This window comes from Oryctolagus cuniculus, chromosome 2, assembly GCF_964237555.1.
Source record: "Oryctolagus cuniculus chromosome 2, mOryCun1.1, whole genome shotgun sequence".
NCBI classification, from domain to species: domain Eukaryota; kingdom Metazoa; phylum Chordata; class Mammalia; order Lagomorpha; family Leporidae; genus Oryctolagus; species Oryctolagus cuniculus.
The window spans coordinates 45,692,799-45,718,108 of NC_091433.1; the positions used below are offsets into that span (position 1 = coordinate 45,692,799).

Below are 25,310 nucleotides of genomic sequence, written 5' to 3' on the forward strand. Positions count from 1 at the left end.
TAAGTTATAGTATCCTATAGCCATATGATAAATTATTAAGCAGCAGTTAGAAAGAACAGAGAAAGTTTACCAGTTTTGCTTCTTAACATGCCTTGAAAAAAACTGAAAGAAAAGGAACCATTGTGTCCCTAGTAATGTCCTCTTTGATGGATGTGGTTTTACATATTGTTTTTCGTTAAACTGCTCAGGATTCCCCAAGTTTTTTGCAATGAGAATGTTAGCATTAGAGAGAAATTTGAAGTAGCTAATTGTATCAGCTGGATGCAACTAGATGTCAATCTTGCAAGAACTCAGCTTGTTTTATTCCCACCATTCTCTATGGGGAAAGACACAGGCCATTGGTCTTCAGCTAGATTTAAAATAAACAATAAAGTCATTACACCACAACAGCTCTGAGCTGTTTGTAAAATATGGGGGTAGGGGATATTAGGGAGATGTGTCATAGTTTTGAAAGCTCCTGCTTACCTGTCTAGTCTTTTCTCTCTAGTGCGTGCCTGCACACACACAGACAAAAACCCTAACCAAAACCTTATCTGCCTTTGAGAAAAAACCAACTTAAGTACCTAGGTCAAAACAAGATCTAAGGAAAAGGAGGACAGGAGTGAGAACTGTGAGACATTTCTCCCAAACTCCATCCCTCTGTTGAACTGAGTTAATTTGCCACTTGGAGATAAAGGCGAGTGTTTCATTTCTGGGTTGAACAAGAAGTAGATGTGATTTCTGTTCCTGCCTGTAGGGCTCTGTCAGATCCTCTAACCTTTTTTCTCCTTCCAGCTCCTGAACCTTTTATTTCTTCTAATTGTGCCCTATTCCTTCCTTGATGTCTCATCCTTGGCACATAAAACAATTCCAAACTTAGGAGAAGCTCAGACAGCGAGTGGGAGGGAGACAGAGAGGGATGGATAAAAGGATATTTGTGTGCATAGCAAGAGCCATTATAAGGTGGCCTGATTTTGCTGCTTTCTTTTGTTAATTTACTTAATTAACCTTGAAATTGGATTTGAAGGTTAGATATCACCTTTGCCACTCTTATGACTAAGACAGAGAATTCCTATTCTCAACTTTATATACAGACTTGACTTTAGTTTCCAGTGAGACTTACTCAAAATCTAGGGTAACTTGTTGGAACTACTGCTACTAGGGCTACCTCCACTGTTTGTTGGATGTTTGGGGTTGGCCATAATGCAATGGAAATGGAAGGCACAGAACAAATTCTTTATGCTCTGAGGAATCCTGAAAGCTATATAAGACACACTATATAGTATCAGTAATTAGGTCCTATTTAATTAAAAAATTTTATTTAATGAAATTGTAGGAATGGAGGAAGAGAGAAGCATACCACAAAAATAATTTTTAAAAGTATAGGTCTGAGTTTACATCACCTTCATATAACTTTCAAAGGACATTCAGAAATGTTGAGAAAATTCCAAAGTCTATCTGAGCCTCCGTCTTCTCATTTGCAAATGATTCTCATTTGTGATACTTATATGTACCTCTCAAGGTTGCTATGAGGATGGTGAATAGGTTCTCTATTTCTAATTCTGAATTAGCAGTAAAATAAATTCTTCTGCCTAGATACAAAGCACTTCAGGTAAGAGGTAACTGTTTAAGCTGTGATTTGGAGGAAAATGACAAAAGATGAATTAGATCTAGGGTGACAGCTCAAAAACCTAGAGAAAGGGGCATGTGAGCTGAGTAGGTTTGTTTTTGTGAACTGTCCTTGTTTTTCCAGGTGAGCTGGCACTGGAAGAACTTGGCTGAGCTGGACCAGCTCTGGATGCTCAAATGTTTGCGGTTTAACTGGTACATCAATTTCTCTCCGACCCCCTTTGAGCAGGGCATATGGAAGAAACACTACATTCAAATGGTGAAAGAACTTCATATTACCAAGCCTAAGGTACGTTTGAGACAAAAATCAGCAAACATATGAACATCGGCTATTTATGAATTCTAGAACTAAGAATAAGTGATCCAATTTGAAGTGAGGGAAGTGAGGTAGTTCAAAGGCAATTCACGATGATTTCAAAATTCTCCTGAGAGATGATAGCCCTTTTCATGTATCAGTGTGAGTTAAGAGCCCTCATCCAACACTCCCAACCCAGAGTGTCCCTCTCTGATTTCTGCATCTCAGACTCACACCAGAGAGTTATGATGGGGGAACCCTGTGGGTAACACACGGTATTCATTACTTGTGAGTCTTCAAATTTTACTTTACTAATTTAAATGTTCTGTGATTCTACCAGATAAACTGAAGTTTATTTTTATATCACACATTAAGGAAAAGTTTTCCAACAAATCACTCATTAGGAAAGAGGCTGATGGGAATTGTAATATTCTTTTTAAGCTAGAAACTAATCAGTGTAAGGGGCCAGCACTGTGACATAGTAGGTAAAGCTACTGCCGGCAGCACCAGCATTCCATGTTTCCATGTGGGCAATGATTCACGTTATGACTGCTCCATTTCAAATCCGCTCCCTGCTAATGTGCCTAGGAAGGCAGTAGAAGATGGTTCACTTGGGCCCCTGCACCATGTGAGAGACCCAGAAGAAGTTCCTGGCTCCTGGCTTCGGCCTGACTTAGCCTAGGTCATTGCTGCCATTTGGGAAGTGAATCAGCGGATGAAAGAGCTCCCTCTTCCTCCCTCCCTCTCCCTCTCCCTCTCCCTCTCCCTCTCCCTCTCCCTCTCCCTCTCCCTCTCCCTCTCTGTAACTCAGTATTTCAGATAAATAAATCTGAAAAGAAAAAGAAAAGTGTAGCAACAGAGACAGAGAGGGGAGAGAGAGAGAGAGAGAGAGAGATCTTTCATCCATTAGTTCACTCTCCAGATGGCCATAGCAGGCAGGTCTGGCCAGGCTGAAACCAGGAACTCCATCCTGGCCTCCAATATGGGTAGCTGCGTCCAAGCACTTGGGCCATCTCCTTCTGGCTTTCAGGAGTATTAGCAAGAAACTGGATCAGAAGCAGAGTAGCAGAGACTTGAACTAGTGCTCTGATATGATATGCCAATATCATAAGCAGCAACTTAACTCCCTGCACCACAATGCCAGCCTCACTATATTCATTCTTTTATTTTTTTTTTAAGATTTGTTTATTTGAAAGGCAGATTTACATAGACAAAGACAGAAAGAGAGATCTTTCATCCACTTGTTCACTCCCCAAATGGTCACAATCACCAGGGCTGAACCAGGCTGAAGCCAGGAGCCATGAACTTCATCCAGGTCTCCCACATGGGTGGGAGGAGCCCAAGCACTTGGGCCATCTTCTGCTATCTTTCCCAGGCCATCAACAGGTAGCTGGATCAGAAATGGCACAGCCGGAATGGGAACCAGCTCCCATACCGGATGCCGGTGTGATAGGCGGTAGCTTTACCTGCAATGCTACAATACCAGGCCTTTCAACTATATTCATTCTTGTAGTCACAGTTAACTAGATAATTTATGAGAAATTTTTATGAGCCCTTTGTTCATGGCATGATCTTCTATACATATGAAGAGTTGTACAACATTTTGTATAATAGATGAGTTCCTGAAAAATTATGTTCAAATTAAATTTTTTTGAAAACTTCTATTTAATAAATATAAATTTCCAAAGTACAACTTTTGGATTATAGAGGTTTCCCTCCCATAACCACCCCCCACCAGCAAACCATCCCATCTCCCACTCCCTCTCCCATCCCATTCTTCATTAAAATTCAGTTTTAATTATCTTTACATACAGAAGATCAACTTGTATATACTAAGTGAAGATTTTAACAGTTTGGACCACACAAACACACAGAGTATAAAGTACTGTTTGAAAACTAGTTTTACTGTTAATTCTCATAGTACAACACATTAGGACAGAGATCCTACATGGGGAGTAAGTGCACAGTGACTCCTGTTGTTGATTTAACAAATGACACTCTTATTTATGACATCAGTAATCACCCAAGGCTCTTGTCATGAGCTGCTAAGGCTATGGAAGCCTCTTGAGTTCACAAACTCCGACCTTATTTAGACAAGGCCATAGTCAAAGTGGAAGTTCTCTCCTCCCTTCAGAGAAAGGTACCTCCTTCTTTGATGGCCTGTTCTTTTCGCTGGGATCTCACTCACAGAGATCTTTCATTTAGGTCATTTTTGTGCAAATTAAATTTTTAAAATGATTTTTAACACCACAGGGTAGGCTGGCACCTTGGCTCACTAGGCTAATCCTCCACCTGCGGCGCCAGTACTCCGGGTTCTAGTCCCTGTTGGGGCGCCAGTTCTGTCCCGGTTGCTCCTCTTCCAGTCCAGCTCTCTACTGTGGCCCAGGAAGGCAGTGGAGGATGGCCCAAGTGCTTGGGCCCTGCACCCACATGGGAGACCAGGAGGAAGCACCTGGCTCCTGGCTTCGGACTGACGCTGCACACCGGCTGTAACGGCCATTTGGGGGGTGAATCAACAGAAGGAAGACCTTTCTCTCTGTCTCTCTCGCACTGCCTAACTCTGCCTGTCAAAAAAACAAAAACAAAAACAAGAAACAAAACAAAACAAAAAAAAAACGCAGGGTAATTACTTTCTGAAAAAAACTGCAGTGAATCCTGCTGAAAGTGAAGAATCTTTTTGAAACATTAATAGTGAACCCTGTCTTGCTCATTCAGGTTTAGATTTTATTGTGTTTTCTTAAAGTTGTAAAACCAAGATTCCTGAGACCTAGGGATCTCTGAAATAAAAGGGTCTATTGAGCCCTTCCAGACGCTAGCCAGAAAGAAGACTGGACCCTGGGACAAGTTTCTGCAGCTTCCAGCAGCAAGGCTGGAGAGCAGTTGGAAAAATATCCACTTAACTCAGAGCTTAGAGCATCGTTTTTTTCATTTGAATACAATCACCCCCTTCTGGAAAGGGTGTTTTGGCACAGTGGGTAAGAGGCCTGCATCCAAGAAAGAAAGAAAGAAAGAAAGAGAGAGAGAGAGAGAGAGAGAGAGAAAGAAAGAAAGAAAGAAAGAAAGAAAGAAAGAAAGAAAGAAAGAAAGAAAGAAAGAAAGAAAGAAGATGCCTGCGCCCCTTATTGGGTGCCTGGGTTTGAGTCCTGATTCCATGTTTTATCCCAGCTTCCTGTTAATGTGCATCTTGGGAGGCAGCAATAATGGCTCAAGTAACTGGGTCCCTGCCACCCATGTGGGAGACCTGGATTGAGTTTGGGCTCCTGCCTCTGCCTGACCCAGCTCAGCTGTTGTGGCCAGTAGGTAGATGATCTTTGTCTATCTCTACTTCTCTGTCTCTCTTCTTTCTCTTCTCTCTCTGTCTCTGCCATTCAAATAAAAATAAAAATAAAAATAAATACTTTTCTTTTAAAGAGAATCACTCCCTCCAAAAAACATGCTCTTGTGAGACTGCCTGGCGCAGGAGGGCCAAGCAGCTAGGCCAAACAGGAGGCTGCACTTCAGAAGTGGACTCTTTAGACATAAAGATAAAATGATAATAAGTTACTTTCAGGAATGTGAAATGGTCTTTTGGTATTTTCCTGACAGTAACTGCTAACTGATTAACCTCTTTCATTTCCTCCCCTCCCATTCTGGGTCTTGTCATTAAATTTATGACATGTTGGAATTTTTTTCTTATCAAAATAGACTCCACCTACATTTAATATAGTAATAAAATGTGCATAATTAATACTGATACACTTGCAATTCTAAAACCAGTCTTTCTGATTTCAGTAGTTGGCACATTCCATGAGGATTTATTTAAAAACAAAGTTTTAAACTTTTGATGGAAACATTATTTTAATAATTATCATAGTAATGACTCCTTACCTCACAAGATTTTTTGAATCTTAACCTAAGTTGAGGAGTAAGCAGTGACATTCAGTAGCCGAAGCTCAGGTTATTGTGGGGGCAGAGAGAAAGTTGATAAACCCAGTAGTAGAGTAAAAGGAGGTCTTGAGTGTTACGTAGAAAATTGTGACATTAATGCTTTCTCTTTCACAGCGACTCTTTTCCACAAAATATTTATGCCTAACTCTGTGTTGCAATGATCAATCGTTTCATTACAGAAAAATGCCACCTCTTTGTTTGATATTAAATTTCTGTAGGAATACTTCACCATATAAACTTAAATTTTTTTCTGTTAAAGAAGCAGACCTAAGTCAGAAAGACTAGATTTAATAGGCATTTGACTGGGCTGGCGCCGCGGCTCAACAGGCTAATCCTCCGCCTTGCAGCGCCGGCACACCAGGTTCTAGTCCCGGTCGGGGCGCCAGATTCTGTCCCGGTTGCCCCTCTTCCAGGCCAGCTCTCTGCTGTGGCCCGGGAGTGCAGTGGAGGATGGCCCAAGTGCTTGGGCCCTGCACCCCATGGGAGACCAGGATAAGTACCTGGCTCCTGCCATCAGATCAGCGTGGTGCACCGGCCGCAGCATGCCGGCCGCAGCAGCCATTGGAGGGTGAACCAACGGCAAAGGAAGACCTTTCTCTCTGTCTCTCTCTCTCACTGTCCACTTTGCCTATTTGACTAAGGCTGATAAAGTCAATTGTCAGCACTATACATACTTGTGTAAGATGTGCAATTCCCTGAGATGACTCCAGTGATGTGAACACAGGCGACCACGCAAGTACAGCAGAATTTACCCCCCTTCAAGCAACATCACAAACCCCCTCTCCCTGTGCTTCAGCATAGCTTAAAAGATGTTATGAGCCGATGGGAATAGTTAATCCAAGTTTCCCAGCCTTAAAATTAGAGAATTGGACTAGGAGGATCTGTATGTGAGTCTGCACTACCCATACCACAAACCATGCTCTCAGAAAGGCAGTGGAGCCGGCGCCGTGGCTCAATAGGCTAATCCTCCACCTTGCGGCGCCGGCACACTGGGTTCTAGTCCCGGTCGGGGCGCCGGATTCTGTCCCGGTTGCCCCTCTTCCAGGCCAGCTCTCTGCTGTGGCCAGGGAGTGCAGTGGAGGATGGCCCCAGTGCTTGGGCCCTGCACCCCATGGGAGACCAGGAAAAGCACCTGGCTCCTGGCTCCTGCCATCGGATCAGCGCGGTGCGCCGGCTGCAGCGGCGACCATTGGAGGGTGAACCAACGGCAAAGGAAGACCTTTCTCTCTCTGTCTCTCTCTCTCACTGTCCACTCTGCCTGTCAAAAATAAAAAAATAAAAAAAATAAAAAGAAAGGCAGTGGGAAATGCTGCCTGTCAGAATGCCAGAGTTCAAGCCCTGCCTCTGCTTCTGACTCAGCTTCCTGCTAATGCGTACCCTGGGAGGTAGCAGGTGATGAATCAAGTACCTGGGTCACAGCCACCCAAGTGAGAGACCCAGATGGAGCTCCAAGCTCCTGGTCTGGCTTTGTCTTGGCTCAGCCCTGGCAGTTGTGGCCTGGCAGTTGTGGGCATGTGGGGAGTGTACCAGCTGATGAATATATCTGTGTGTGTGTGTGTGTGTGTGTCACTCTGCCTTTCAAATAAATTAATAATAAAAAAAGATATTTCAGGGACCAGCGTTGTGGCGTAGTGAATAAAGCTGCCTCCTCTGACACTGGATTCCCATATGTGCACCAGTTCCTGCTCCTCTTCTGATCCAGTTCCCTGCTAATGGACTGAGAAAAGCCGTGAAAGATGACCCAAATGTTTGGGCCCCTGCCACTCATGCAGGAAAGCCAGATGAAGCTCCTGGCTCCTGGCTCCTGGCTCCCGGCTCTGGCCTGGCCTAGTCCTGGCAGTTGCAGCCATCTAGGGAGTGAATCAGAAGATGGAAGCTCTCTCTCTGTGTCTGTCACTCTCTCTGTAATCCTGACTTGAAAATTTTATAAAAATGACTTTAGACTAGAAACACAGGAGTAAATTAAACCCAAAGTAGCTAGAAAGAAGAAATAATAAAGAACAAGCATCAGTGAAATTGAAAACAGACAAACAATAAAGAAAATCAATGAAGCCAAAGCTGGTAGATACAAATAGAATTGATAAGTTTCCAGCTAGACTAATAGGGAAAAAAGAGGGGCCAGAACTGTTTCACAGTGAGTTAGGTTCTGCTACTCTGCTTCTAGTCCAGCTTCCTGCTAAATAATGCACCCAGGAAGGCAGCAGAAGATGACCCAAGTGCTTGGGCCCTACCACCCATTTGGGAGACCTGGATGAAGTTCCTGGCTCCTGACTTCAACTTAGTCCAGACCTGACTATTATGACCATTTTGGGGATAAATTAACAGATGGAAGATCCACCCCCCACCCTGTCTCACTGTTTCTCTGCCTTTCAAATAACTAAATACATAAATATTTTACAAAAAAATACAAAATTCTAATATCAGGAATGAAAGGAGCATCATTGCAGATCCTACAGACATAAAAGGATAATGAAAGAATATTGTAGACAACTTCATGTCACTAAATTATGCCCTCAGTTGTTTCTCAACATAGCAGGACCACTTCCCTTAGGCTACAACCACATAAAACTTTATGAATTTCACACACAAAAGACAGACTCTTAATTTGGAAATTAAGCAGAAATATTCTTTGGCAGTGGTTGAGATTTGAATACTTGATAAAATCTTGTAAACAATATAAGTGAAATGGGAAAAATCATTGAAAAATACAATTTATTAAAACTGACACTCATGTGAGAGACCAAGATAGAGTTTCTGGCTCTTGGATTCAGCCTGATCCCAACCCAGCTGTTGGGGTCATTTGGGGAGTGAACTGACAGGTGGAGGATCCCTTTCTCTCTCTGTAACTCTGCCTTTCAAATAAATAATTTCATCTTTAAAAAGAAAATATGAAGAAATCTATATTGATTTAAAATTGAATTCATAATTTTAAAACTTATCAAAAAACTCCAGATCCAGATAGCTTTATTGGTGAATCCTCTCACATACTTAGGAAAGAAATAATTGGCCGGCGCCGCGGCTCACTAGGCTAATCCTCCACCTGCGGCACCAGCACACCGGGTTCTAGTCCCAGTCGGGGCACCAGATTCTTTCCTGGTTGCCCCTCTTCCAGGCCAGCTCTCTGCTGTGGCCCGGGAAGGCAGTGGAGGATGGCCCAAGTGCTTGGACCCTGCACCCCATGGGAGACCAGGAGAAGCACCTGGCTCCTGCCTTCAGATCAGCGTGGTGCGCTGGCCGCAGCGTGCCAGCCGTGGCGGCCATTGGAGGGTGAACCAACGGCAAAAGGAAGACCTTTCTCTCTGTCTCTCTCTCTCTCACTATCCACTCTGCCTGTCAAAAAAAGAGAAAAAAGAAAAAAGAAATAATTCCAGTTTTACATAACTTTTTACACACAAGTAGAGGAAGAGGGAATAATTCCCAACTTATTACCCTTATACGAGACAAGACAAAGACAAAGAAAACAAAACCACAGACCAAAGCCCCTCTTTAACATAGATGTAAAAATCCTTTAAAAGTATTAACAAATCCAATCCAAAAATATATAAAAAGAATAGTAGATGATGGAATAATGGGATCCAAGGGAAATCAGGTTGGCATAATGGTCAAAAACCAACTGAGGGGTGGGCATTTGTCCTGATGGTTAGGACACATCAGAGCCCCATACCTGGGTCTGAGTCCCACTCCAGCTTCTGACTCCAGCTTCCTGCTAATGTATACTCTGGGAGGCAGCAGTGCAAATGAATGATTTCTTCCACCCACACTGGGGGCATGGATTGAGTTCCCAGGTCCCAGCTTCTGCTCACAGGGCTGTTGTGGGCATTTGGGGAGTGGACCAACAGATGGGAGCTCACTAGCATGAGCTCTTTCCCTCTGCCCCATCTCCTTCCTCTCAAATAAATTGAAAAAAAAAAATGGTTAACCCAATCAATGGCCCATATGGGATGCCGGCACTGCAGACCGGGGCTTTAACCCACTATGCCACAGCGCTGGCCCCAGTTCTACTTCTGATGCAGCTCCCTTATAATGTGCATCCTAGGAGCCAGCAGCTGATGGCTCAAGTACTTGGGCCCCTGCCACCCAAGTGGGAGAGTCAGATGGACTCTGGCTCTTGGCTTCAGCCTGGCTCAGCCCTGGCTGTTACAGGCATTTACAGAGTGAACTGGTAGATGAAAAATATCTCTGTCTCTCTCTTTCTCTCTGTCACTCTGCCTTTCAAATAAAAAAAAGCAAACATTAAAAACATGAGTAAATATATGTTACTTTTGTGTGCTAGGTGCTAAGAGTACAAAAATCCTAACCCTGCTTTCACAGAGCCTAGCCAGTAACCCAGGACATAGACAAATAAACAAAGAATTATAAGACGGAGTACTAAATGTTATATATATACAAAAAGTGGTTGAGACAAGGCTGGGAAACTAACCGATTGTACTTGGAGGGATTAGCAGAATTCTTAATTTTTCCCAAATATTTGAAGCAAACCAATTTACCAAGAAAAGCTTCCCTAATCTCTTAATGAACAAAAATTATGCCCTCAATTGTTTCTCAACATACCAGGACCACTTCCCTTAGGCTACAACCACGTAAAACTTTATGAATTTCACACACAAAAGACAGACTCTTAATTTGGAAATTAAGCAGAAATATTGTTTGGCAGTGGTTGAGATTTGAATACTTGATAATATCTGTAATCAACCTCTACACAACTCAAAATTGTCATTATGTGTTATAGGTTGCTAGGGCTTAAATGTGTCCTTTTTATTTTAATGTCTTTTAAAATGTGTCCTTTTTATTTTTTAAAGATTTATTTTTTATTTATTTGAAAGGCAGAGTTGCAGAGAGAGGAGGGAGACAGAGAGAGAGTGACAGAGAGAGAGATGGATCTTCCATCTTCTGGTTCACTCCCCAAATGGCTGCAACAGCCAGGGCTGGGCAAAGCTGAAGCCATGAGCCCAGTGCTTTTTCTAGGTCTCCCACATGGGTGCAGGGGCCCAAGCACTTGGGCCATCTGCTGCTGCTGTCCCAGGCACATTAGCAGGGAGCTGGATCAGAAGTGGAGCAGCCAGGTCTTGAACTGGCACCCTTATGTGGTGCCATCATCGCAGATGGAGACATAACCTGCTATGTCACAATGCCAGCCCATGGAATGTGTCCTTTTTATGAAGACATTCAGTGCAGTTTTGACAAACTACACAATGATGTGGTGGAAGCCCTGGCAATGGAGTTTAAGGAGATTGGGTGGGTGGACTTGAAGCAAGATAGTCCTGGGTTCAACTTCTAGATCCAAATTCAAATTCTATTTCTGTATAAGTGGGCAAATTATCTGGTTTCTCCATTTTCAGTTTCCTCTTCTGTAAAATAGGATTGCATTTTAATTATTATCTTTTTTTTTAAAGCCAGAGAGAGAGACAGAAAGAAAGGTTGTCCTTCTGTTGGTTCACTCCCCAAATGGCCATGGTGGCTGGAGCTGCGCTGATCCGAAGCCAGGAGCCAGGTGCTTCTCCTGGTCTCCCATGCGGGTGCAGGGTCCAAGCACTTGAGCCATCCTCCACTGCCTTCCCAGGCCACAGCAGAGAGCTGGATTGGAAGAGTAGCAACCGGGACTAGAACCAGCGCCCATATGGGATGCCGGCGCCACAGGCGGAGGATTAACCTAGTGCGCTGTGGCGTAGGCCCCTAATTATTATCTTATAGAGTCATTGTGAAGGCTAAATAAAATAATGCATGGAAAGTGCTTGAGATAATGCCTGACACATGACAGACACTCTTGGGTGGTGGCTGCGGTGGCTCTCATCCCTGTTATTACCATGGGGATGATGATGATGTGTGATGGTGACATTGTTTTATTGTTATTGTTGAAGTATTTTTAAGATTTATTTATTTATTTGAGAGGCAGAATTACAGACAGAGAGAGGGAGAGACAGAGAGGTCTTCCATCTGCTGATTCACTGCCCAAATGGCCACAATGGCCAGAGCTGGGCTGATCTGAAGCCAGGAGCCAGGAGCTTCTTCTGGATCTCCCACATGGGTGCAGGGGCCCAAGGAGTTGGGCCATCTTCCACTGCTTTCCCAGGTCATAGCAGAGACCTGAATCAGAAGTGGAGCAGCTGGGACATGAGCCAGCACCCATATGGGATGCCAGCACAGCAAATGGAGGCTCAGCCCATTATGGTGCAGCCGACCCCTGGAGTGTTTTAAGAAGGCATAATTCATTTCTTTCTTTTAGACACCGCCAAAAGATGGATTTGTAATTGCTGATGTTCAACCAATAACAAGTAATTATCTGGAGGAAAAGCAGTCTCCCTCATCAGCTTTTCGGTCCTCCTCTTCAAGGAAGAAGAAGAATACAGGGGAGAAAGAACTCCCACCTTGGCGATCCTCTGATAAGCATCCTACTGATATCATTCGTTTCAATTACCTTGACAACTGTGAACCCATTGAGCACACCTGGCAAGGGTAAGAAGCTCCATGTTCCTCTCAACTGCTTTGTTTTTTGAAATAATTTATTGGTACTTCAGTGCACGAAATAAAACTTATTGTGAAATACAAAACTGTCAATACACTGAAGCAAAAGTACTTGCTGACTATTGCTAGCAGATTCGTCCTGTTCGTTATGATTTGTTTGTGTTTTTAGCTGTGATGAGTTAGCAGTATAGCTTCTTTTTAATATTTTAATATTCCAATCCCACACCACAGGCTTCTTTCTGGGCTTTCTCCTTTCCATATTTGTACCTCCCTTCTTTGAAGGTGAGACAACTGGCTTTTGTTTTATTTACTTGTTATATTATATAGACCATAGTATATGTACCTATAATATGTATAATATATTAATATTTACTTATAAATCCTGGAATTAATTTCAGGATTAGCAGTCTCTAGCAGTATGAAAAAAAGCCTTTTAACTAGAATCCAATACTTAATTATAATTCCTTTGCCTTTGATCTGAGAGTGTATACTCATAACACTGTGTTCAAAGTTATATGGGTTCTTTTTTCTTTTTAAAAAATATTTATTTATTTGAAAGGCAGAGAGAGAGAGAGAGAGAGAGAGAGAGAGAAAGAGAGAGATCTTGCATCTACAAGCTCACTCCCCAAATGGTTGCAATGACTCTGACTGGGCCAGACCAAAGCAAGGAGCCAGGAGCTTCTTCCCAAGTCTCCCACGTGGGTGGCAGGGACCCAAGCACTTGGGCCATCCTCTGCTGCTTTTCCAGGTGCATTAGCAGGGAGCTGGATAGGAAGTAGAGCAGCTGGGACTTGTTCTGGTGCTCATATAGCAGCTTAACCTGCTGTGCCTCGATGCTGGCCCCTAGGTTCTTTTCAAAATGTCGCCCTCAGTGTGGTTATGTTACATGGCTGTTAAATTAAAAGCATACAGAAAAGTATGCTCGGGGAAATATCAATGTCATTCTTCCCAACTCTTCCACCCGACTCAACCCCCAACACCTTTTCCATTCCTACTAACAAACCTCAGTAGTCTGTGGCCCGTCATTCTTGTGCTGCCTTTTGCACAGAGCTGCATTAATGTAGCATTTTCCAACAATCCGATTGGCAAAACCGTAAAGCGTGACAGTATATTCCATTGGTGAGCACGTGGGCAACAGGCACCTTCATGCGCTGCTGTTGGGGCTACACATTGCCAGATACCTTATGGAGGAGGTGCCTATGGTTCACGTTGATTTTGGTGAAGCCTTTAACAGGAGCTCAAGATATGATTGAATCATAAACAGTAAAATGTGGACTGATGGTGTTATTAATTTAATTTGACAATCATATTCAAAAGCTGTTAATTACTGGCCCTGAGTCAGCCTGGAAGAGGGGTTGAGAATGAGAGCCATAGTGTTTGTTCCATTCTTGGCCTAAATCTGTTCAACATTTCCAGTGTAGAAAGGACTGCTTGTTTAAACAATAATCAAGGTTCAGAATCATCCAGAATGAGGAGCCTGGATTAAAAAAGAAAAGAAAAGGACATTCAGTAAATTTATATATATAAAGTCTGATTTAGTTGTAAAATTTGAATTGTATCATATCAAGATGTTCATACAGGGGTCAGTGTTGGAGCACAGTGAGTTATGTTGCTGCTATGACATCCCATATCGGAGTGCCACTTTGAGTCTTGCCTGCTCTACTTCCTTCCCACCCAGTTTCTTGCTAATGCACCCAGCAAGGCAGCAGAGGACAGCCCAAGTACTTGTGCCCCTGCTGGTAACAGGGGAATCCCAGATGATGTTCCAGGCTCCTGGCTTCAAATTGGCCTAGCCCTGGCTGTTGTGGTTATTTGGGGAGTGAACCAGCAAATGGAAGACCTGTTTTTCTCTCTGCGTCTCCCTCTCTCTCTGTCACTCTGCTTTTTAACCGTGGTGCAGTAGGTTAATCCTCCACCTGCGGCGCTGGCATCCCATATGGGTGCCGGCGGCTGCTCCTCTTCCAATCCAGCTCTCTGCTGTGGCCTGGGACAACAGTAGAAGATGGCCCAAGCCCTTGTATGGGAGACTGGGAAGAAGCACCTGTCTCCTGGCTCTGGATCGGCGCAGTTCCAGCTGTTGCAGCCATCTGGGGAGCGAACCAATGGAAGGAAGACCTTTCTCTGTCTCTCCCTCTTACTGTCTATAACTCTACCTCTCAAATAAATAAATAAAATTTTTTAAAAAAATAAATCTTAGGAAAAAAGAGAGAGATGTTCATACATTCTGATAAGATAATTCCTTATACACACGTTTTTTATACTGCCTTTCTGAAGTGAATGGTAGCACACAATACACACCACTTTTCCCCCCTTTCTTTCTTCATGTATCAGTATATGCTAGAGATCACCCCACAGTGTATCTAGAAGTACCTGCCTTCCTTTTTACTGCTCATAGTACTCAATTGTGCGGATATCCCAGAGGGCTTTCAACCGGTTCTCTACTGGTAGACATTTGACTTATTTCTAGTGAGACCATCTTTAAAGTCACAGAAACAACAAAATGAAACACACAAAGAGGTATGCCAACCACCCAGGTGCTAAAGTGATAATTTATAATTTTCCCACTTTCTTGCAAGTTACAGAAGAAGGAAAAGAAATGAAATGATCCCAGAATTCAGCCAACGGTCACATGATAAGAAAAATAAGTTGCAGGACAGAGCCAGACTACGAAAAGCACAGTCACTGGTAAGCATTGCTAATAAAAGTCTCACCATAATGTTTATGAAAATCACTAGCCCTCTAATGCTATTTGTGAAACCGAATTTGTTTTTCATTAGAGTCTTCAGGTGCTCATTTAAATCCTGATCTCTGATGCTGACCCGTGGATGAGCTGTATGGCCTTGAAGATGCCCATTCTTTAATCTTTTTGAGCCTGATTTTTCATGTTTTTTTTTTTTTTTAAAGACTGGGAACTGATAAGCATGAGATGGTCCTGAAAACTATGCAATATAAAGGGAGTATTATTTTCATTGGTTCTTTCTTTGTTTAGGGCAGGTGCTACCAGAAACTGCGTCTCTCTAGAGTGCAGGTGCCACTGACCTAAGAGAAAGGCATCTCTCCGTAGCTCTCCTGCTGCCAGCAAAAAGTGGTTATAAAAGTGCACTTAAAGTAATACCGGAAAAATGAATTAAGAACTTTTCTCTCCCTAATTAAAAAACAGCTAATTGACTCCCTAATAAAGTCAGTAATTGTGATGAGGGACCATTATCATTTTCTCACAGTTTCCCAAACCGAACCCCAATGGATCCCTTTCAGCAACACATGATGAGTTTTTAGAGCAATATACAGGGGAATATGGATGGAATAAAAAGTTTACATATAGTAGCAAAGATTTAAAGAAAAATTAAGGACATGCACTCAAGGAAAATTAATATAAAACGAATGCCAATTGGGAGAGGAATAAGTGTGTACTCATGAATAAATCACTTCTATAGCTCTGCTTTAAAGCCATATTGCTGTTTTGCTTAAATGTATTTTCAAGTGTTATGTTCCAAAAGAGAGAGAGAGAGGCTTCTTAAAATACACTGGTCCGTATGCTGAAGGGCCAATTTTGTTGAACTGGGTGAGGATTATCGCAAAAATGTACAGCTACCCAAGGGAACAGGGCAGCCTAGAGCAAAACAGTAAAATTGTCAGTGAAATCATTAATTGAGAAAAATAACTGTATGGTTTCTTACCAGGCCCCTATAGCATGCTTCTGCCTGGTTTCCAGCCCTTGCTAGGCAAGGAATAGAAGTACAGGGACAATAAAGAATTTGAAGGACAATAAAAGTTGATGGTGATGTAAAAATCTTCAGCTCAGAAAAGCCCTTGAGAGCATTTCAGGCATGGAAAGCCAAGACATTGTTGCAAAAAGTGTCCTACTTGAAGGATCTCTGTGAGTGAAATCACAGTGGAAAGAAGGGGCCATCAAAGAAGGAGGTACTTTTCTCTGAAGGGAGGAGAGAACTTCCACTTTGCTTATGGCTTTGTCTAAATACTGAAGGAGTTTGTGGATTCAAAAGTCTTCCATAGCCTAGGCAGCTCATGTCAAGAGCCTTGGGTGATCACTGATGTCATACATAAGAGTTTTAATTGTTAAATTAACAACAGGAGTCACTGTGCACTAACTTCCCATACAGGAACTCTGTCCTCAAAGAGTTATATTATGAGAGTTAACAACAATACTTGTTCTCAAAGATTTATTTTGTTTTAGTATATTAAGTGGAGAATATTCTTATGTCTCATAAGCTTTAGTTATGCCTAATACCCAACTCCATTGTTTGTTTTCTTGGGTACTTAATTAATGATAAAACACATTCTCAAGGACTTACTTTCTTTTAATATGTTAAGTGGACGATATTCTTATGTCTCACAAGTTATAGTTATTACTAAGTGCTCACAAAAGATGTATCATTCTTGGGTGCTTCTTTAAAGTTAATTACGTTTCTAAAAAAAAAAGTGAAATTAACTCTGAGATGCAATGACTTTGAACAGCCCTTATCTCAATTGTTGAGGAACAGTTTTTTTCCTTTTTGTACAAAATTTTGAACTCTTTACTTAGTATAGAGTTGGTCTTCTGTGTATAAAGTTAATTGAAAATGAATCTTAATGGAGAGTGGGACTGGGAATGGAAGAGGGAGGAGGCGAAGGGGTGAGAGTGTGGGCTGGAGGGCAGGTATGGTGGGAAGAATCACTATATTCCGAAAATTGTGCCAATGAAATGCATAAAGTTTATGTTTCATAAATACAAGGTTTCTTTGGGAAAAAAATTGTCAGTCCAAACAGTTCTCCTGCTTAAAAAAACACAACCACCAAAGGCTAACCAGAAGCCATCCTGTGGGCTTTTGACATTAGCCATCTGTCCAATACTTAGAAGGAATTGCTAAAGTTTAAAATAGGCATTATAAATTAAAAAGTGAAAAACATTGTGCTAATTAGGCCTGAATGGGAAGCCAGGGTAAATTAAACAGTGATAAAGAACAATTAGCTATTAGCAAACAATGAACATGATTGAATCTACTTGTATTGTTTTTGTAAATATGCCCATTATAGTCACTGTTTCTAGTTAGTAGTTTTGATAAACAGAAGATATCCTTAAATTCGCCCAAAGAGCATGCTGTGACATTTGACTCGTGCCTGGCTGTGGGAGGCTCAGGTCCCCTCTCCGCAGAGTGGCAGTTTGTCCTCCCTGTGGGCCACGCTCCTCAGAGGAAATAAGCCGCCCAAGTGATGCAGGAGAGCTGTGAAAATGAAGACAGCGCTGAAAGCGAAGCCAGGAGGAGAGGAAAGGGGACTGAGAGCTCCATTCAGGAGACCTAAACAGAGTGGGAGTAAAATTTTCCTAACTTCAACTCTAGAGATAATTGGTTATGGCAGACTCAGCCCAACCCCAGAAAATATCTTGAGTTCATTTGAGAGAAATGAACAGGTTTATGAAGGAAGATTTCAGGAGGAACCAGAGTAGCAGGCAAGCAGGTGAAACGGAGGCGAGCCAAGGTGAAGAGCGGGGGTGAAAGAGCCAGCGCTCTAAGCCTTGAGCAGGAGGTGATCTGAGACCTGAACATCAGAAGCCTTCTTGCCCCTGTCTTTGGAAAAGAGGGTGGGGGATGCTTGGAGAATTGAAAGCTTTCTCAAAGGGAAGAGGAAAAATCACAGGAGTATAAAAGAGTAGAAAGAATGTCCCTTGGGCCATCTCTCCAGTGCTATGCCTATATAGGCCATGGATCCTGTCTTCCCCTTTTGTCTTCCAGTGCTAGAAATTTCACTTATGAGCCTTCTCTTTCTCATCCTCAGGGAAAGTTTCAAATCTACACATACTTCTGTAAGCTTGCCGTGTCTTCTGTTATGGTAGAGGTTTGAGTAGCCAAAGCTTCACTGTTTGAAAGGGTACCTGATTTCCTCTTCTGCTTCCAGTTCTTTTTTTAATTTTAATTTTGCAAAGCAGAGACAGAGGGAGAGAGTTCTCCCATTCACTGGTTCATGCCCCCGAATGCTGCATCAGCTGGAGCTGGACAGGTCTCGCAAGAGGTTGGTTAGGGACCCAAGTCCTCAAGCCATCACCTGCTGCCTCCCAGGGGGCACATTAGCAGGAAGCCTGACTTGGAAGCAGAGCTGGAACTCAAATCTGCACCAACTTATCCACTGGGCCAAGTGCCCATCCCTTCTGCTAGGACCTCCTACCCGCCAATCCCCGGGGTACTCAGTTATAACCGCTTGATCTAACGATTCTTTGGTATGAATGATTGATAGAGGATGAGAATAAAGTTTACATTTGATGCTAATGCATTACAATTTCCAAGACTTCTTATGAAAGCGATATAAGATGGAGAAATCCCAATTACTATCCGTTATGAGAATCAAATTACCTACAGAACAAAGCAATTGAAAATATAAACACAGTACAGTCAGGCATCATATTCTTTAAACTTCAAAGATTTTCAGTCTTGTGTAAAGATGCACGCATATTTGAAAAAAAAATCTTAGCAGCTGGCCCCACAGTTCATTTTAGGGAAGGAGGGAGCTGCCTCCTGCAGAAGAGGGGGAGACTTTGATAAACTCGTAGGGAGGGGGAGACCTCGAGGGCTTGGGGTTAGCAGGCACCAGCACTTCAGAGGAGGGGAATGCCTGCTCTGCCTGAGATTAGAAAAGAGTTTGTTGTTCCTGCTCCTGGCAGGGAAGCGGGGGAGGAGGTGAGGGAGCGGGAGAGGAGAGGAAGAGGTGAGAGGAGGGAAAAAGAGAAGCTGAGATTAGGTCTGGGAGGTGGCCAGAGCAGTGTTAGGATTATACCACCTGTTCCAGTGGAATTAGTTTGCTGTTACAGGGAATGTAAACCTCTCCTTCCATCTCGGTGGTAAATGTACCCAATTTATATATGGAAGCAGAAATCTAGACTACGGCCAAGAACCCTTAGGATAATGCTCACAAAACAAGGAGGTGGTCTTTGGATTTCCAAGGCCTAAGAGAATCCCAGCTGATCCTCTTGCTATTCTTATTTCTTTTCCTACCGAGTTTAGGTATTAAAACAAATTCTTTTTGTTTCACATGGAACTTCTACTTGGGAGTTAGAAATTCTCTCACTTTCTAGGTCCTGGTTTTTGGCCATTAATTTCAGTGTGTTTGCCTAACTACAATGTTCGCCTAAGTACGGAGTAACAAAAGCCCTTAATTGCCTGCTTACACTGATGGCCCTAGATAAGCTCTTATCTTTTCCTGTGCTCTGCTGATTCCAGCCTCTGAAATTACCTTTTCCATTTCTTTCTTTCTTTTTTTTTTTTAAGATTTATTTTATTTATTTGAAAGGCAGAGTTACAGAGAGAGGTAGAGATCAAGAGAGAGAGAGAAGTCTTCCATCCACTGGGCCAGGCCAAAGCCAAGAGCCAGGAGCTTCTTCTGAGTCTCCCACATGAGTTTCAGGGGCCCAAACACTTGGGCCATCCTTTATTGCTTTCCCAGGCACATTAGCAGGGAGCTGGACCTGAAGCAAACAGCCGGGACTTGAATTGTCGCCCATCGTTGCCCACATGGGATGCCGGCGCTGTGGGCTGGGGCTTTAACCTGCTGTGCCACAGCGCTGGCTCTTCCACTTCTTTCCAGAATAACTTTACTCCTACTGTCCTGGGTTGTTTGTTTAAAAAATACTCCTTTAAGCTTTATCACATTTCCCCCCCTCATTAGTTCAAAAGAGGAGAAGAAAGGAATAGACTCTAACATGATTCTTGCATATGGTGTGGAAAAAAGCAGAAACTTCAGGTTTTAGCTTCAACTCTCTTGGAGTTTTCCTTACATTTGTAAAAAATGATTTATTTATTTACTTATATATTTGACAGAGAGGGAGAGACAGAGAGAGAGAGAGAGATCTTCCATCCTCTGGTTCACTCCCCTGATGGCTGCAATGGCCAAGGCTGGGACAGACCGAAGCCAGGAGTCAGGAGCTTCATCCAGGTTTCCCACATGGTTGCAAGGGCCCAAACACTTGGGTGGTTGTCCACTGCTTTTCCCAGGCCATTAGCAGGAAGCTGGATCAGAAGTGGAGAGCAATGGGGCTGGTGCCATGGCATAGTGGGTAAAGCCACTGCCTGAAGTGCCGGAATCCTATATGAGTGCTGGTTTGAGTCCTGGCTGCTCCACCTTTTTTTTTTTTTTAAGATTTTTTTTTTTATTTGAAAGTCAGAGTTATACAGAGAGAGAAGGAGAGGCAGAGAGAGAGAGAGAGAGAGACGTCTTCCATCCGCTGGTTCACTTCCCAGTTGGTTACAACGGCTGGAGCTGTGCTGATCCAAAGCCAGGAGGCAGGAGCTTCCTCTGGGTCCCCCATGTGGGTGCAGGGGCCCAAGGACTTGAACCATCTTCTACTGCTTTTCCAGGCCATAGCAAGAGAGCTGGACCAGAAGTGAAGCAGCCAGGACTCAAACCAGTGCCCATATGGGATGCTGGCTCCGCAGGCAGTGGCTTTATCCGCTATGCCACAGTGCTGACCGCTGCTCCACTTCTGATCCAACTCTCTGCTATGGGCTGGGAAAGCAGTGGAAGATGGCCTAAGTCCTTCGGTCCCTGCAACCGCGTGGGAGACCTGGAAGAAGCTCTTGGCTCCTGGCGCAGTTCTGGCTGTTGCTGCCATGTGGGGCGTGAACCAGCAGATGGAAGGCCTCTCTCTCTGCCTCTGCTTTTCTGTAACTCTGCTTTTCAAGCAAATAAATAAATCTTAAAAAAAAAGTGGAGGGGGCTGGCGCTGTGGTGTAATGGTTAAAGCCACCACCTGCAGTGCCAGCATCCCATATGGGCGATGGTTCAAGTCCCGGCTACTCCACTTCCAATCCAGCTCTCTGCTATGGCCTGGGAAAGCAGTGGAATATGTCTCAAGTCCTTGGGCCCATGTGGGAGACCCAGAGGAAGCTCCTGACTCCTGGCTTCTGATCGGCACTGTTCCAGCTGTTGCGGCCAATTGGGTCTGAACCAGCAGATAGAAGACCTCTCTCTCTGCCTTTCTTTCTCTCTTTGTGTAACTCTGACTTTCAAATAAATAAATAAATCTTAAAAAAAAAAAAAAAAAAAAAAAAAAACGTGGAGAGCAGTTGGGACTTGAACTGGCAACCATATGAAATGCCAGTGTCACAGGGAAGGCTTTACGTGCTATGCCACACTGCCAGCCGCAAGTTACATTTTTTAAGAGTGTGTAAGTTGGTGCTTTTAAATTTTTAGTTGTTATTTATTTTCTTTTCATTAATTGACAGGCAGAGAGGGAGAAAGCTCTTCCCTCTGTTGGTTCACTACAACCACAAAGTCCAGGGCTGGGCCAGGCTGAGGCCAGAAGCTCAGAACTCAATCTGGATCTGCCATCTGGGTGGCAGAGACCCAACTACTTGAACCGTAACTGCTGCCACCCAGAGTGTACGTTAGCAGGAAGCTGGCATTGGGAGCAGAGCCAGGATGCAAACCCAGGCCCTCTGATAGGGGATGCAGGCATCCTAAGCAGCACCAGCCACAAATGCCCACCCCTATATACACCTTCCAGTGTACTCCAGGCTGAAGGCCGGACGTATGGAGCCGCCTAAGCTCACTGCTCTCCTCATACCTGAAGGACAAGCTGTGATTGAAGTGATTTTACAAAGAGTACAAAAAAAAAATCATGCTTGCAAATCCTACTTTTTTTTTTTTTTTTTTGACAGGCAGAGTGGACAGTGAGAGAGACAGAGAGAAAGGTCTTCCTTTTGCCGTTGGTTCACCCTCCAATGGCCGCCACGGCTGGCGCGCTGCGGCCTGCGTACCACGCTGATCCGATGGCAGGAGCCAGGTACTTCTGGTCTCCCATGGGGTGCAGGGCCCAAGCATTTGGGCCATCCTCCACTGCACTCCATGGCCACAGCAGAGAGCTGGCCTGGAAGAGGGGCAACCGGGACAGAATCCGGTGCCCCGAGCGGGACTAGAACCCGGTGTGCCGGTGCCGCAAGGCGGAGGATTAGCCTAGTGAGCCGCAGCGCCGGCCTAAATCCTACTTTTAAGCCATTAACAAGTGGTTTCTGTCTCCTGTCTTTTTCTTTGAACTTTAGAAAATATAATTAGCTAAAACAGAAGAATTTACCAAACAGAGTGTATGCAGTAGTTAACTTGCAGGCAGTCTTTAATAGACTTCTTTCAGATTCTGATAAACTCTCAAGGTGTTTGTCTGATAATACATGCTTGCTTGGGGTATGCAGAAATAAAAATATCCATTGGAGAGATTTTAAACTGTTTTGTTCAGCCAGTGAAACTCTTGGGAATTCTATTTGGAAGGAAGAATAAGAAAGAATGTGAGTTTTGCCATGAGACAGACCTGGGTTCTTTTTCCAATCATTTATTTATTTTATTTGAAAGTCAAAGAGAAAGAGACAGAGATCTCCCATTTGCTGGTTCACTCCCCAAATGCCCACAACAGCCGGGGCTGGGCCAGGCTGAAGCCAGGAGCCCAGAGCTCAATCTGGGTCTCCATGTGGGTGGCAAGGACACAAATACTTGGGTCATCAGCTGGTGTCTCCCAGGGTGAACATCAGTAGGAGGCTGGAACTGGGTCAGAGCCAGGATTCGAGCCCAGGCCCTCTGACAAGGAATGCAGGCATTCCAATTGGCATCCCAACTGCTAGGCCAAATGCCCACCCCAGGCCTGACTTCTTTTTATGAAACGGTACGACTTTGGATGAACCACCTAACATCTCTAAGTTTCTTTTCTTTTTCTTTTTTTTTTTCTTTTTTTTTTTTTTTTTTGCAGGCAGAGTGGGCAGTGAGAGAGAGAGACAGAGAGAAAGGTCTTCCTTTTTGCTGTTGGTTCACCCTCCAATGGCCGCCGTGGCCGGCGTGCTGTGGCCGGTGCACTGTGCTGATCCGATGGCAGGAGCCAGGTGCTTCTCCTGGTCTCCCATGGGGTGCAGGGCCCAAGCACTTGGGCCATCCTCCACTGCCTTCCCAGGCCACAGCAGAGAGCTGGCCTGGAAGAGGGGCAACCGGGACAGAATCTGGCGCCCCAACCAGGACTAGAACCCGGTGTGCCGGCGCCGCAAGGTGGAGGATTAGCCTAGTGAGCCACGGCGCCGGCACATCTCTAAGTTTCTTCATCTATATCATGGGAATACTGATGCCTACCTTGTAGCATTGTTGTCAGGACTAATGCCAGGCATATATTAAGTACTTAGGTGTGTTTACATTTTCTGCCATTAAATACCATCTTATTTTTTCCTCTCTGGTCTAGAGCCAGAGTTCGGTATTCAGTGCTGCTATTTTAGTAGCCTGGTGATTTTGGACAAGCCCCTTAACCTCTCTGGGAGGTGTTTCCTTATCTGGAAAATGGGATTGGGACCAGGATGCAAAGCTCTTGGCACAGGGTGCATTCTGTCAACAGTGACCGGTCATGGCAGTAGTCGTAGTGGCCGTAGTGAAAACCACTTGCCTGCAGTTTCCATGGTGTAAGGTGGGTACCTCCACAGCTGGATGAAGTGTAGGCAAGTAGTTGCTTCTGTGTAGGTTCCGCGTGCTTTCATGGCAGATGCATGCCTCCATCAGTACTGTGCTTTTACTCAGCGCTCCTAAACTGAAGAGTGTGTGTGCTGAACTCAGGGCCAGGCATTCTGTGCTAGGTGCACTCTGCTGCTTAATGGTGACAGTCTTGGTGGCTCTTAAGTTTCGCTGCTAAGGAGAATGAAGGGCCCTACATGCTAAGAATCTTGGGACAAAATGAACTCTTAGGAGAGACAATTACTTCCAGTCTGCACTGCTCTTTAAGCGAGAGCTTAGCTTACTTGTTCTGTCTTGTTGCCTCTTGTTTTATCTTGCTGTACGTAACAACACATTACTCCAGCATTTCCAGCTGGAATGATTCGACCTGCATCTCTCCCTGAAATTTTAGACAGGTGCCAAATGGTGATTTGTTTTAATTTAAACAAAATATTTGACACAAATTGGCTTCTATTCAGGATCTACCAGAAAAAAAATCATGTATGTGAATTATGTAAGATATTTATATACATATTAATTATAACATGTTTTAACCACTGTTACTACTAGGGCTTAAAATATAAATGTGTATATGGGGTGTGTGTTTGCATAACATTTAATAACAGTGTTTCACTGCAGACAACACTGGAAGCCAATTTTCTAAAACATGGATGTTTTGAAATTGGAGGTCAAAATTATTACTAGCAAACTGCCCAAACCTTATGCCCTATGAATGTTTTACAACACATTTCTATCTTATTGCACCTACTTGGATGGCTAGTGTAGTCATATAGTCTTGGATTTAAATTTCCAAACCCTAATTAAATTGTTTAGTCTTCCTCTGTGGTTGACACTTTTATTCCAAGGTTATTTAAAAAATAAATCCAAAATGAAATCAGGCTAGTGGCTTCTTTAAAACTGTGTTGATCCCTAACACCTTGCCTCTATTTCTCTTGGAAGCAGAACAAGCTAGGAGGAAAAGGAAGCACCTTCTTTGTAGGTGTTGACCAAAGCGAGGGCCCCTGGAAGTGACCAGACAAGTCTGAGCAGCTTTCTGGGCCCATGGGCAGATGGGAGACAGCTGAGGGCCTCCTCGTGAAATTCCCAGATGGCAAAGTCCATGGAACAGCTCCATCCTAGGGATCAAGGCCCCTCACCTAGATAAGGCCAGGACAACAGTCACTCCCTCTTAGATCCCCTAGGTGGGACCATATTCTGAGCCTGTATCTCCACCAGGGGCCTCTTACACACTGTTCAGCCCTAATCTACGTGTAAGCTATGTTTATATGACTAGAATTAAATTAGATTTTATTTTCAAACACAGCAATCCATATTTAGATATGAGGGTGCTTCCAAGAGTTTGTGGAAAAATAGATTTAAAAGATAAGCTTATTTTGGTACAGAAAATTTCAAATTCCATGCGTTGTGTTTTCCTAATATGTGTTTTCCATGAATTTTTCAAAACACGCTCTCTATATATATGAACTTAAACAATTTTTCACAGGAAAAACTTATCACCTCTCAACTGAGAGTCATGATAAAATCTTGAAGGATTGATTTAAAAAGGGAGGTGGGG

General features: G+C 43.6%; 1 protein-coding gene across 5 annotated transcripts in view; it reads left to right on the forward strand.

Moving 5' to 3' along the window:
- Positions 1–25,310, forward strand: part of FBXO16 (F-box protein 16) — a 65,665-nt gene that overhangs the window by 33,822 nt on the left and 6,533 nt on the right. For 3 of the 5 annotated variants that reach the window (XM_070068246.1, XM_070068250.1, XM_070068248.1), the window contains 3 exons: positions 1,733–1,897; positions 12,054–12,283; positions 14,869–14,977. In XM_070068246.1, the coding sequence (XP_069924347.1) occupies positions 1,733–1,897; positions 12,054–12,283; positions 14,869–14,977 (504 nt within the window). The remainder of the gene's footprint in view (positions 1–1,732; positions 1,898–12,053; positions 12,284–14,868; positions 14,978–25,310) is intronic. The other 2 variants (XM_070068247.1, XM_070068249.1) reach the window with 1 other exon arrangement.